The 13,306-nt window shown below is 44.9% G+C and overlaps 1 protein-coding gene and 1 pseudogene across 1 annotated transcript; one reads left to right on the top strand and one right to left on the bottom strand.

Annotated features, from left to right (window-relative positions):
- The first annotated feature begins 276 nt into the window (after positions 1 to 276).
- On the top strand, positions 277 to 1,049 carry LOC109745252 (uncharacterized; annotated as a pseudogene).
- A 259-nt stretch (positions 1,050 to 1,308) lies between these two features.
- On the bottom strand, positions 1,309 to 12,413 carry LOC123497198 (transportin-1). The gene is made up of 29 exons (XM_073509408.1): positions 12,011 to 12,413; positions 10,322 to 10,609; positions 9,735 to 9,824; positions 9,461 to 9,538; positions 9,312 to 9,392; positions 8,999 to 9,049; positions 8,794 to 8,879; positions 8,527 to 8,593; positions 8,382 to 8,438; positions 8,264 to 8,293; positions 7,730 to 7,789; positions 7,521 to 7,637; positions 6,815 to 6,928; positions 6,250 to 6,348; positions 5,775 to 5,900; positions 5,614 to 5,688; positions 5,368 to 5,439; positions 5,119 to 5,229; positions 4,693 to 4,776; positions 3,970 to 4,077; positions 3,578 to 3,679; positions 3,438 to 3,500; positions 3,281 to 3,355; positions 2,775 to 2,846; positions 2,570 to 2,694; positions 2,372 to 2,423; positions 2,205 to 2,273; positions 2,068 to 2,127; positions 1,309 to 1,974 (listed from the first exon to the last, which is right to left on the bottom strand). The coding sequence occupies exons 1-29, from the start codon at positions 12,206 to 12,208 to the stop codon at positions 1,891 to 1,893; spliced, it is 2,694 nt and encodes an 897-aa protein (XP_073365509.1). The 5' UTR covers positions 12,209 to 12,413; the 3' UTR covers positions 1,309 to 1,890.
- Between the last annotated feature and the right edge of the window lie 893 nt (positions 12,414 to 13,306).

Genomic DNA, 13,306 nt, shown 5'->3' with positions numbered 1-13,306 from the left:
AGCATGTAGAGGACGTCACCTCGAGGAGTATTTAACCAAAAACTACCACATTTCATGGAAACGTGTTGAAAAACTACCACTTTACGATTTTGTGCGAAAAACTACCACTTTTTTCCTAATTCGTGCCAAAAAACTACCATGTCGCGAAATCGCTTGCTTCGCCCGTGCTAAGCACAAATCTGACCAGTTGGGCCCACGAACATGGTGCCACCGTGGCCATTCTTCGCGCCGGAGTTCACGGAAGCTTCCCTGCTCTCCGGCCGCCGCCAGCACGCCATGCTCCCACTCGCCGCCGCAAGGGCCTGCCTTTCCTCCCCGGCGCCTCCGCCGAGACCCCAACCCCGAGCGGCGCCTCTCTCCCCCCTTCACCGTCGCCGCTCCACTGCCACGCTGCCCAGACCCGCCAGGATCCCCCTCCTCCGCCCGCTCGGGGCCACCGCGGGCGCCGGCGCGTCGTCGCGGCCCGCGAGGGACCATGTGATCGAGTTCGGCAAGCACAAGGGCCAGATGCTAGGCACGCTGCCGCCGTCCTACCTGCGCTGGGTGGTCGCGGAGCTCGACTGCGGGGACACGCTGGTCTGGGCGCGCCTGGCACGCGAGGTGCTCGACGACCCCGTCTATGTCAACCGCGTCGAGTGGGAGCACGCGCACCGCTTCCTCCGCGGCGACTCCAAGTTCGACTACGTCTACAACGACGGCGACGGGGCCCTCCAGGAGATGGCCGAGCGCTTCGGCTGGGATCTCTCCGACGAGGACGGCTGGGCCTCCTCGGCACCTCCTACGCTGGCCGCATCCCGAGGAAGGCCGACCGGCGCCAGAGCACCGGCAGCGGAAGCGGCAGCAACAGATCCCCCCGCGGCGGCGGCGCCCTGTTCGACACCGGGGCGGCCGACCCGGACGGGCCGAGGGGGAAGAGGGACGAGAGGAGGGAGCGGACGCGGACGAGGAGGGAGGAGCAGGTGAGGACGGCGAAACTGGATGTGCTCGGCGCGAAGGATGGCCACGGTGGCATTTGGTTCATGGGCCCAACCGGTCAGATTTGTGCTTAGCGCGGGCGAAGCGAGCGATTTCGCGACTTGGTAGTTTTTTGCCACGGATTAGAAAAAAAGTGGTAGTTTTTCGCACAAAATCGTAAAGTGATAGTTTTTCGACACGCTTCCATGAAATGTGGTAGTTTTTGGTTAAATACTCCACCTGGAGAGGTTGATGGGAGAAGGGAAGGTCGAGCAATGGGAGGGGTGGCAGATGACAACGGTTCAGTCGTTGCACTCTTACAACATCAGCTGATCTAAACAAAGATTCTGACGCTGTTCCAATCTTTTTTTTTATTATTGTTGGGAATGAATCAATACAAGGACGCCCTTCCTATTAATCAAGGATTACAAAAACAAACCCTAGACCTAAACTCTCTCTCTCTCTCTCTCTTTTCTCTCACATAGAATACATTCTACAAAAAAAACTCTTTCAGTGCTGCTGCTGGGGTTGCCAGTGTTGTGACAAGCGAAACCCCAAAAAGGCCCCACTGCAACCAGCCAATACAAATTTTGACTCGACCGACCGACCTCAACTTCCTATAACCTACAAGGCGCGCACCTGCACCGCCTTTTCCGACTCGACAAAAACAGAGTTCCTCTCGTCACATTTCAATTCTTACCGCGCTACACTTTGAGCAGACCTGTATAACCAGAGGACAGTATACAACACCAGCCAACCAACCAACCCAGGCAGGCAGAATCAATCAACCAATCGCATCATCATATAGGAAATCACACAATGTGCTACACCCGGGACACCTGATTGCGCAATCTCATGCCCTTCCCTCCTTTTCTCATGTTCAACTCCAGTGGTGATTGTATAGCAAGAACCGGTGGCGCAGGGCTCTCAGCGCCGTCAGACCCCGTATCTCGCTAATCTCTGCACCACTGCTGGTTCCAGGGTGGACATGCACTGTTCCCAGCCGGCAGCTCCGAGCATCTACGAGGAAAGAAAGATCACCGTCAGTTTCTTGCATACAGCATACACAAACTGAAACGACGACGACCACAAAAAGGCCCCGCTGTTTTTTACCTGCTTGTAGCCATTCAAAATCTGGGACACTTCATTGTGCAAACCTTCGCTTTTTATCTCCTGTGCACAGATAAAAGTGAGCTCATACATGCGACGCTACTCTAGGCATACGGATGTAACAGAAACGACTAACTTACATTCCAACTTGCACAGGCCTGGCATACGTTGGCTAGTGAGCTCACAGCCCCTGTGGGGTTTGCTGCCACCTAGTGGTGCACACACAAGAGTTTTTGTTGTAAGTGACCATTCGCATCTATGAAGAGTGTAATAGCAAGTACTATTATGTAAAGAGCTGCGAGTTTACCATTGCGCAAAGACCATGGAACGCATCCTCTTTCTCGAAATCATCTCTTATCCTGTACAACAAGGAAATTAACTCCGAGAAGCATTGCACGAAAGCATAAAGAAAAACCATGCTCCACATCTCATATGCAATCAAACTACAAACAACAAATCTTTGCCTATAGCATAAAAGCTACAGAAAGAAAAAAGGAATGCTCACATGCACAAGGCATTGCACCAGGCTTGCATGAAATGCTCCATATGAGGGGCCACAATGTCTGGACAGACCCATGAAAGCCTCCCGAGAGTGATCGCACTATTTTCAATGAGTGACTTATTCAAGCTCTGTAAATGGCACGACAAACAACACACTTAGCTGAAATGATCAGTCGCCTAGAGAACATGATGGGGAAAAAGGCAATCACCTCTGGGGTTGTTAGAATAGGAACCAAGCATGAAACAACACTGATCACCACAGGTGAAATTTCCTTGCCAATCTGCCAAGGAATAGTCAATCAGACATGCAAGAATTTTTACAATAATACTAATGAGCACTAAGTATGCTTGACTTTAAGGCACGAAACAGAGAGCACCCGCTGCCCACAACTCTTATATATACAGTTTTGAAATTGTTATGGGGCAAGTAGCAATACATGTCAAAGGGCTGGCGCTACAAGTAGTAAACAAAGGTATATTCTGAGAAACTTTACAATAATGATGAGCACTAGTACGTTTGACTTCCAGGCACAAAACAGAGAGCACCCACTGCCCACAACTTATACAGGTAGAGTTTTGAAATTGCTATGGGGCAAGTGGCAGTACATGTCAAACGACTGGAGCTACAAGTAGTAAACAAAAGGCATATGCTAAAAAACAACTCAAGGGATATGCAAATAATATACTGGCCAATAATAATACGCTTGGCACAAACCTTGATTGCTAATTCTCCAATGGCCCAACAAGCATTGTTGGCAACTGACACAGCATCCTTCACAGATTGTGGAGTCTAGATCAAAGAAACAATGTGAGGAACAAATGGAGATAAAATAATGCTGGACCACAAAGAACATAGGCACTTAGTCACTTACCAATTGCTTTGCTGCAGCAGTAAGGAATTCTTGGAGGCGTGGCTGAAGATGTATAGGGCTGACCTATATACAAAAAGGTGTTATAGTCTCAAAATTGACATAGCGATGACAAAGATCAGTTTAGGAGCTTTGCAACCAACCCTAGAAATGTCGCCAAGAAGGGCCAGAGCACTTTGTCGAACATCAGGTGCCTCATCCACGCAGCATTGCAGAAGTAGATCTCTCAAGTTGCTTTGTGCAACCTAAAACAAAGATAAAGATAGCTTGCCCAATAAGAAAGTCTTCCTGGTATGATAAAATTTACTAGCCAAACTCAACTCACTGTCAGTACTGTGTAAGGGGTGTATGAGCCTTAACGAGTGTGTATTTTAGCATATTATGAAGAACATGTACTACATGATACTAATAAATTTAATTTTCTTTTCGCCATAAGTTGCCAGCACATGCAGCCCCCTCAAATTACTGAGGTAGTTCGATGTTGAGAACTTGATGCAGGAAAAGTGAATATCATTGATGGGAGAGTTGAATTTACCAGACTTTCAATACCGCCACCAAGTCCTTCTGTAAGTCCAGACAACAGGTCCAATGCACAGACAATGAATTCCTTATCATACAACGCACCTGCTGCAGCAGGATCAACCTGCATGTAGAAAGGAGATATCCCTTAAGCAACAGAACCGGATGAGCTTGTCTCATGTATTAAACCCTATAGCAAGCTCCAGCAAAGATTGATGTCAAATTGGCAAACAGATTGATTTTTAAGTTGGCATAATCCAGGGTACTTAAAAGATCGGAGTACCAGAAACCAAGCAAACAGGAGAAGAAAATCTCTATGCTTAAGACTACAAAACTTATGACAGATGTTCACAGAATGTGACTCTAATTAGGAGCAACTTCATCAAGTGTCTTCTATACCAACAAGAATGATGAAGATAAATTGTGTATGTGGTTTTCACCAACTCGTACAAATACAAGAAGGTATAGGCTGAAAAGATCCTACTTGAGATCATAATACTATTATTAATTCCTCTTCCATAAATGACCAAAAAAGACACATTAAGCATTCAGTGATGAACACTGCATTATTAAGGCATCAATTAAGACAAAAAAATTGCTTGTTAGAGCATGGGAATGTGTTTGTGCCTTTGTGGTTAGACTTGATGTACAGATCATAGTAGATATTTAAGTTAAATCTACCCTTAAAGTGGAAGGGGAAGGGGGGGGGGGGGGGGGGGGGGGGGGGGATTGTGCAGACCTTTGCCAACTGCTGAGTTTGGATAAGACTGATGCACCTCACAAACACTGGCTCAGCAAACTGAGAAAATCCTGGTCCCAGTGCCTGAAAGGAAAAGGTCCATAGGAATTCCTAATGTTATTTTGAGTACAATAAGACAGGATTCAACAGAGGTTATTTAAGAGGCCACTCATCCTGTCCTGACCCACAATGAAATGCAAAGTAATTCTGCTTTAGTAGAACGAGAACTAACTAACTCAGCAAACCAATTGCTGCAGTAGGAGTTATATTGGATGAAAAAGACATGCGCGAGAACTTTACACATTCTTGTAGTACAGTATCAAGATAGGCAACTGTTAGCAGTACTACAGATCTTTCACATAGATACAACAAGTTCAGACTTCAAAACGAGTACAAGCTAGTCACAGATGAAAATATTAGCAATACCTGTGCAATAGATGTAAAGCATTCAAGTAGCGGAAATAGATCCTTGTCAGAGTTGGGAAGTTGCTGCCACTTCGCGATTAATGGTGGCATAAATATATCAAGATATTTTGCCTGCATGACATCATTTAGAAGGGATTAATAATCTTGATAAGGAACTAACACCATGGAAAACTGAATGAGGAAACCATCAAAGAAGTTTATTTGATAAGTCAAAGAACAAGCAAAAGGGGAATTTATCAAATGTTGAACCTGGTTTAGCTCTGCTCCAACAGCATCAGCAAGGGTACCAAGAGCGTCATAGAGTATCCTAAGGTTCCGCCTCTGCTCAGAAGGAAAACATAGCATTAGAACTAAGAAGTGAACTTGCCCCGTTTCGGTATACAAGGTCAACCTCGTGTTTGAGTCTAACTACCATGAACTTGGACAGGTGGTCTTGTATAGCGAAATGGAGGGAATAGCTGATTGCAAACTATAAATGTTTGAAATCTAATGAACCTGGTATTTTCCATATGCACACATAAGGTGCTGCAAAATGACTTCCAGTCGCGGTACTAGTTCTTCTGCAGCCTCCTGAAGAACAGAAGCCAATATGTCATAATTAGTAATTACACACAAGATCTCAGTGCAGGAAATCAACTCAAAAATAGATAAAGAACCTCTTCAAGCGTTGCAAATGCAGAACAGGCAGCCTCCTGCACTCTTTTGTTAGTATCCAATATCCTTCTAAGCAAACCCATGAGAATCTTATCAAATTGTTCGCGACCATTTGGATGGCCAAGGCTCTGCGCCAGCAAAAAAAGAAGTGTAATAAGAAGTTAAGAGAGACAAATCTACGAACTAAGGACACATAAACAAAGTCCACTTCAGTAAAACATTGTCTGAAGTCCACAGTAGAACCCTTTGGGTACCTACCCCCGGAAACATTAGAGACCACTGGGTGTATACATTGAAGTGAGTGGTTCACCAGTACAGGCTTAAATACACAACATATTATACATGTACCAACGCAACCAAAAATGCTACATGTTCTAATGGCACTACATGGTAGGTAGAAAAAAATCAAGCCTTTGCAGGAAAAGGTATACTTCCAAACAGACGATGTAGCATCAATACATATGATTATTCTGTTACCTGAACAATGAACTTGCTGTATCGGGAGAGGGTCCAGCAAGTAATACTCCGAATAAGAGGAAACTTATCATCGAGAAGTGGGATTAGGAAGGCAACCATCTGCAATGGAACAGAACATCTCAGAAAAGATACAGCAAACTGCAAGCGATGTAGAGAGATAGTTGAAGACAGGAAAAGTAATAATTGAACCGCAACTCACTAGAGTCCAAAATCTCACAGATAACACAGATCATGGAAGAATGTGAAATTTATTATGCAGGAACTATTGATGCAACTGAATGTGAAATTTATCATGCAGGAACTATTAATGCAACTGAATTTTTTAAAAGATTTTATCACATGCTGAGAAGAAAATTCTCAGATATGTTATAGAAGGTTCATGAGAGAAGCAAGTAATCAGGCTAATTAAAATGCTTCTGAAGACTAAATTCAGGAAAATTATCAGCCATGGTCGTCTCAATATGATTTGATGCATGGCATGTGTTCTTGCTGTTACTGAGGCTTAGTCAAGAGAGGAATTGCTTTCTTGCAACGTATATGGGGCTATGAATATGTCGTTGGTTACCTGTGGAAGGTGGGGATATAACCCAGTGATGCATCCCTCTGCTATAGCACCAATCGATAAAACAGCAGCTTCCCGCTCCTTCCAGGACTCATCATCTGTCCGAGCCAAATTTTGCTACAAAATTGCAGAAGTTGATGTATGGTTATCCAACGGGTTCAAGAGCAGCACTAAATATTGTACCAAGCACCAATTATAACAGAAAGGCCCTTGAACACACACATGGGCCAAAAAAGCCTATCGTACCATGGGTGAGATTATGCAAACTTCCAGTTACTAGAGACCTACCGGCTACCGCAGTAACAGGTTTCAGGGTTTGGATTTTACACCTTTGACAACAGTGCAGCTTTAGATAATAGTACTCCAGCTTTTAAGTTATCTGTGCCACTGACTACCAGCAGCCTACTGCCTACATCAAGACAAATCATAACTGGCACACTTAAGCCACTGTCCTGAATCGTTTCTAAGGAGCCTGACCTACTCTACTTCTATGTGAACTCAAGGCCCATAGTAACTGTAAACTTACTATAACAGGTCAGGGGAAGTGGCCGGACCCTTCCCCGAAACCTGCGCAAACGGGAGCTACATGCACCGGGCTGCCCCTTTTTTTGAGTAATAATTCAAGGCTTCAAGTCAGTGAAGCATTGCAACCTCAACTAAGATCAACAGTTTATAAGCTTTATAGTCTCCAGAACTACGAATAGATTACCTGAATCAAAGGCATTAAAGTCGGAAGAATGTCATCCCCAAAAACATTAGAAAGGACATCCAACCCAGCAGCGCTACATTTCCGCAAGTTCCAAGCATTTACAGCATCATCATCATCCTGTCCATATGGTCATTAAGTTTTTGCAGCTTTAAATTAACAAGTAGGCAAAAAAGTAATTAGGCGGCTTAAAAAAATGTTTCCAAACTCACATCCTCTTCTCCATTTTCAGATCCATGCAACCGAGAGGCATGGAAACGGGGCTTCAAATCCTGTTACAAAATCATCTGTATCTTATTTCAAGCAACAAAAAAGGGCAGAAGTCATAAAGATGTACAACTTACGATGAGGGCTATAGTAACTGTAAACTTACTGCCACCCTTCATTTCAAGACTGTCAATCTAATTTATTTTACAGCAAGGCAAATTACAACATGCGTGCTAAACAACCATTGCATTGTTCTTAACATGCTATTTGTAAATACTACCAAAAGCGACTAACTTCTATGTGTTTCACAGTTCAAAATTACAGGACTATGTTCAATGCATTACAGCATTATACTGACCAAAAACACAAGTCTCATCCAAAATATAATTACAGATTACAGATGAATAGAGCCAACCATTTAATCTTAGCAGCTACCATTGAAAACATATAATTACAGATTACACATGCATGGAGCCAACCATTTAATCTAGCAGCTATCACTGAAACATATAATTACAGAAAAAGAAAAGGTAACCAACCTGGTCCCTGTCCGGAAAGGATTCGTCTTCCTGAAAACACATAATATTTATCAGAGCATGCCACTATCACACAATAACCAGCTGAGACATGCAGGATATAAAGAAGTTTACCACACACCTCAGCATCAGCGAGTGATTCATCATCGTCAGTGTAGACCATATTTGACACCAAAGTCTAGGAAATAAATACAAAGGGAAGATGTTAAAACTGTAGACAGACCAAAGATTAAGCAGCATTAGCTTAGACAAGGCAAATCATATACTGGTATTAAGCGTGGCAAGAACTCCCGCAGTCCTTCAGGGGGCATGCTAACATCACAATATGCTGACCTGAAAAGGTTTACTTATAGTCAGTCCTCTAATAATTCAACACAATCAGTAAGTAATGTCATCAGTGCCTCATAGTTTATTTTGAACTTGAAGGATGTCAGCCGAATAAAATGTGAGAACACATAGGCATGAGCACCAAAAATTATAGTACGAAATTTGAAATTGACATGTTAAATTTACCATGTTGACAGAACGCATACCAGAATTCACAAGCCTCCAGAGCAACTTCATCATCCGAATCTTTGTTAGCTTGCAGGATCAATTCAGTAACATTTTTCAAATGTGGCTGCAGTTTTGCTATCAATTGTCAGATTCAGCATAAGCAAATGAGTTATCTGACTACAAATTACTTGGTGACAACAGCAAATGGAATCTAAATGGGTATCAAAGAACATGATAAATTACCTCCAAAATTGATGGTCGCACTTCAATGAGCTGAACCCAGGCCGAGCAAACCTATCAAAGAAACAAGGAGAACAATCAAGACAAAAATGAAATTGAACAACTAAACTATGCTGAGCAGTACTCATACACCCTCATTATTAGCACTTGTGGACAAGTCGGCCATGTCCAGATCTCTAACAGCATAATAGGAATCTACTGAGTTATGCAATAGTTGCATTTATAGCATTTAAACCCTTATCAGTACAAGTCTACAACTACAAGATTACAAAGAAAAAGTGCATGGGTGCACATGTAAATCGTTAAAATGAAATACCAGCTTCCGGACATCCGCTGAAGGATCCTTCACAAGGACGAATAAGCCCTGCAGGTACTGATCCATGGCCATGTACAACGCCTGCATATAAATCGAAATGGTTAGACAAAAAAAGCAGGATTAGATAGACAGGAGGGAGGGACTCATACCGATGGCATCACCACGATATACTGGTTGATACAGCCCAGTGATAGTTTCCGAAGACTTGCATGCGGGGACTGGAAAAACTGAAAAAAAGCAATCATATTGGCTGTGTTAGAGGAAAACCATGTAGATGTGTTAAACTAGAGCATACAATCATGTGCACCACAGAGGCATGCTTGGTCAAAATATACAGGCAGCAAATTCAAGAATTACAGGGTGTGCAAGTGAAAGTGCACACCCTCTACTTTAACTGTTGCTGACTATAGATTGAACACAAACCTGCAGCATTCGTGGCATGAATACATTAATTGGTCGTTCAGACAAGCCAGGAACATCGACATCAAGCTCTTCAGGAACATCTTCACATATCTGCGGGCAGAAACAAAAGCAAGCTTCAGACTTTCAGAGCACACTAATCATGTTCAGAAGTTAACACATACGATTTACATTGCTAGTGGGACTTCCATAGATGTGGGCATTTGAAAAAGTCCACTCTTTTCTCAAGATATACATTGTTTGAGAACATGTAGATTGTCAGTCAGAGTATATCTAATTCTGTGCACACAAAAAGGGCAAGGTTTTTGGGTCTGAAAATAACTACAAGTGCACAAAGTATTTTTTGCACAGCACAGATCGACATGGTTTTGGACCAAAGTTAGAGATTTCACTTAATATACCGATGTACATGCAAATTGTTCTTCAGATATTTTCAAAACAGGGAAGTGGGCAAAAGCAACCAGGTGTGCATCCACCAATGCATTTCCGACTTCCCTCAAACCATATAGCTGCAACTAGTGGTAGTTCTCTATGCACCGAAATACAGATTAGAATTCAAACTCAAATATAGAAGGAGTAATGCATAGTACCTTGTAGATAGCATCCATAGCACCTTCCATATGATCCAGATCATTACTGTCCAAACATTGATGTAGGGCCTGAAACAACTCGATCCATCCAGTAACTCCAACAATTTGAAAAAGTACACTGATAACTGTTCCAACTGTGGACCTAATTGCCCTGTTATTTGCCCCTATACATGGCAACAACTCTGATTTGATGTATTGCTGAGATGACGGAGGCATGGAAACAAAAGCCGCCCGCAGATTGTTTTTCAATAGAAGACCGGCAGCTTGACGTACTTCAAAAGATTTTCCCTGATATAAGCAGAAGAGTTACCCAGATGTCAGCAAGACCTATATACAGTAGCTGGATTAACAGTCATAACCATGTAATGAATTCAAGACCAAAATTAACTCCAGATCTAGGCCGACAATCAACAGACTTACTGAAAGCTAAATCTACATGAGATGTGAACCCGTATAAAAAAGGATAAAATATTGTTCAAAAAAGAAATCTAATAAAAAAAGGAAACCATGTTTTCTCGTCTTAACTTTTTATAGAGTCTTTGTGCTTTCATTGAACAAATAACATGCCAGAAACTGAGAGACATGATACAGTTAATTGTTTAACATATTGATGCCTGAGTTGCTATCTGATATAAAATTAAATTTGGCAATAGCATTACACGTGCAATGTGCCAGTTGCACAGACGGGAAAGTTACATAGAAGATCATATTCAATAAATTATTTCTTCAGTAGTACCCGAGACCACGTTATCATTGCAGACATGTGTTCTATCAAATCCTTGAAGCGTAACTGATAGCTTCAATTCTATCTGTAGCTCTAAGTAGCACGCGAGAGCGGTGTTCTAAATAGTTGTCAACCCGCCTTTGAGCACATATGGTGCTGTCCAAGCCCACCATAAGTCAAACCTCACTGACAATACATATAGAATATAGATCAAGCAACTAAGTGGAAACGCATCGAGTTTCCAGGCGCTGCTCTTCCGGAACCGCATTGTTCTTCCGGGACCATGTGCCTTTCATTCAATCACTTGATTCACAGATGTAACTGACTTGATCGTTCATCCATAAATCATATGCGTCTGCACTGGCAGGTGGTATCGACATGAAACGTAACGCCCCAGAGACTCGGTATCAGCCAAAATAACTTTCCCGAGAGCGAACACATCACACGTTCGCAGAACCCCAATTAAACCCAGCCCCATAGCAGCACGACAAATTGACCACCACCAGCACATTTGTTCAAACCAAAGAGCCGCACCACGAAACCCTCGCTGATTGGTTCAGCGGATTCATCGGACACACCCGTTGAAAATAAGCAGGCAGTGCAGAAAGTGAAACTCCAGACACGACCGTCAAATCTATGCGGCAGCCAAGCAGATGCACTCAGCATTTCGCCCCCAAAACCCCAGATGCTATTGGCATTCCGTCCGCTGGGCTTGTCACATGGGAGCCAATCCGAGCCCTATCCCACCAATCAGACATTGCAACAGGCAGCCCTAGCAGCGGGATTCTAGATCGAAACAGGCAGCGCGCAGGCGGGGACCCCATTATTATCCGGTCCCTGGAGCATCAGAGGGCGGCTCGGACTAAAACCCTAGCGCGACGGGGCACGGGAAGCAGGCGAGCGAGCGACGGAGGACGGCGGCGAGGGGATAAGGGGGGCGGCGGGCGGAGACGGCGTGGTGTTACCTGGCCGCGGGCGAGGAGGAAGACGAGGTAGTTGTTGAAGTCGGGGAACTGGGCGTAGTGCTGGAGCTGCTGCCAGATGCGGGCCTGGTCCGAGTTGGGGGAGATGTGCGCCTCCAGCACCGCGCAGATCTCGCGCAGCCCCTCCTCCTGCGGCTGCCACAGCGCCGCCGCCCCGGTCGCCCCCGCCGCGGTCGCCATCGCCGACGGTGCGCGCGCCTCGCCCGGTGGACCTGCGTTGGGTGGCGGCGGGAGAGCGGGTGCTACGGCCGACGAGGCGCGCGGCGCGGCGGAGGAGAGGGGAGCGGGGGAGGAGTGAATCGGCGGCGGCGGCGGGAGGCGGAGGGGAGTCGATCGTCCAACCACAGCGGGCCAAGTAGTACTCTGGAGAGGGAGCAGCAGGGGAAGGGGGAGAAGGAGGATGCGCTGGCAAGTTTATAGATAGGATCTTTGCTTCTTCCGATTTTGCTCTTTGCTTCTTGCCCTTGTTGTGATTGTTTGGGCTTTTTTGGAGGGGGCTGGGTGCAAATGTGTCTGTGCCATCATCATTGTGGCAAATTAAGGTTCTAGTGTCTTCAAGTGCAAACTACCTTCACACAAGATGGTTGTGCTTTTCACATGCAAGGAAACAAATATCTCCGGCTCATGGTGGAGACAACAAAATCTTATGCGAAATTTTCAAATTGAGCTGGATTTCCATAGGTGGTGATTAGTTGTGGTTGGATTCGCGTCCCCTCGCAGTCGGTTCCTCGCTCACACGCCATGCATCTCGTGTACCCTCCTCCCCCCGCCCCTTGTTTCTTTCCGCGTCAACGATAGGGTTTGACATTCTGTTTCTAGAAGATTATTATTATTTTCTTTTGAAACCCTTTTTTAGGCATTTCGGGCTTTCGGGCCGAAATCTAGAGTTGAGCCGAGCCCGACACCATCGGGTAGGGATTCCCATGTGGAGATCCTAGTGGACAGATCAAAAGCTTATGTGGAAATTACGGCAGGGTAAACAGATACTGATGTGTAAGATTTCAAAGTTGGTACGTTGTTCCGATCGTTTTCCCCTCGTCATCAAATGGATGTCCACATGATCGTGCACGCAACAGCTTAGATATTTTCCTACTCACGTTTTGTGCAGCCATGTCTGTGACACACGGTGGGTGCTCCACGTGGCGAGAACCAATTGGCGTCCGTCCTGGCTCGACCCGACAATGCAGGCGAACAGTAAAAACACTCGCTGCGGTCGCTCGTGCAAGTGTCAACTCCAACAGTGTACTCCCTCCGTTCCTAAATACTTGTCTTTCTAGG

Source organism: Aegilops tauschii, chromosome 2 (genome assembly GCF_002575655.3).
Source record: "Aegilops tauschii subsp. strangulata cultivar AL8/78 chromosome 2, Aet v6.0, whole genome shotgun sequence".
NCBI lineage: Eukaryota > Viridiplantae > Streptophyta > Magnoliopsida > Poales > Poaceae > Aegilops > Aegilops tauschii.
This window is presented reverse-complemented; position numbering and strand designations above follow the sequence as displayed.

Coding starts and splice junctions, on each gene's coding strand:
- LOC123497198 (XM_073509408.1), bottom strand. CDS start 12,208: ATGGCGACCGCGGCGGGGGCGACCGGGGCGGCGGCGCTGTGGCAGCCG. Junction 5,689..5,774: donor CATTTGCAACGCTTGAAGAG/GTTCTTTATCTA, acceptor TCTGTTCTTCAG/GAGGCTGCAGAAGAACTAGT. Junction 1,975..2,067: donor TTTTGAATGGCTACAAGCAG/GTAAAAAACAGC, acceptor CTTTCCTCGTAG/ATGCTCGGAGCTGCCGGCTG.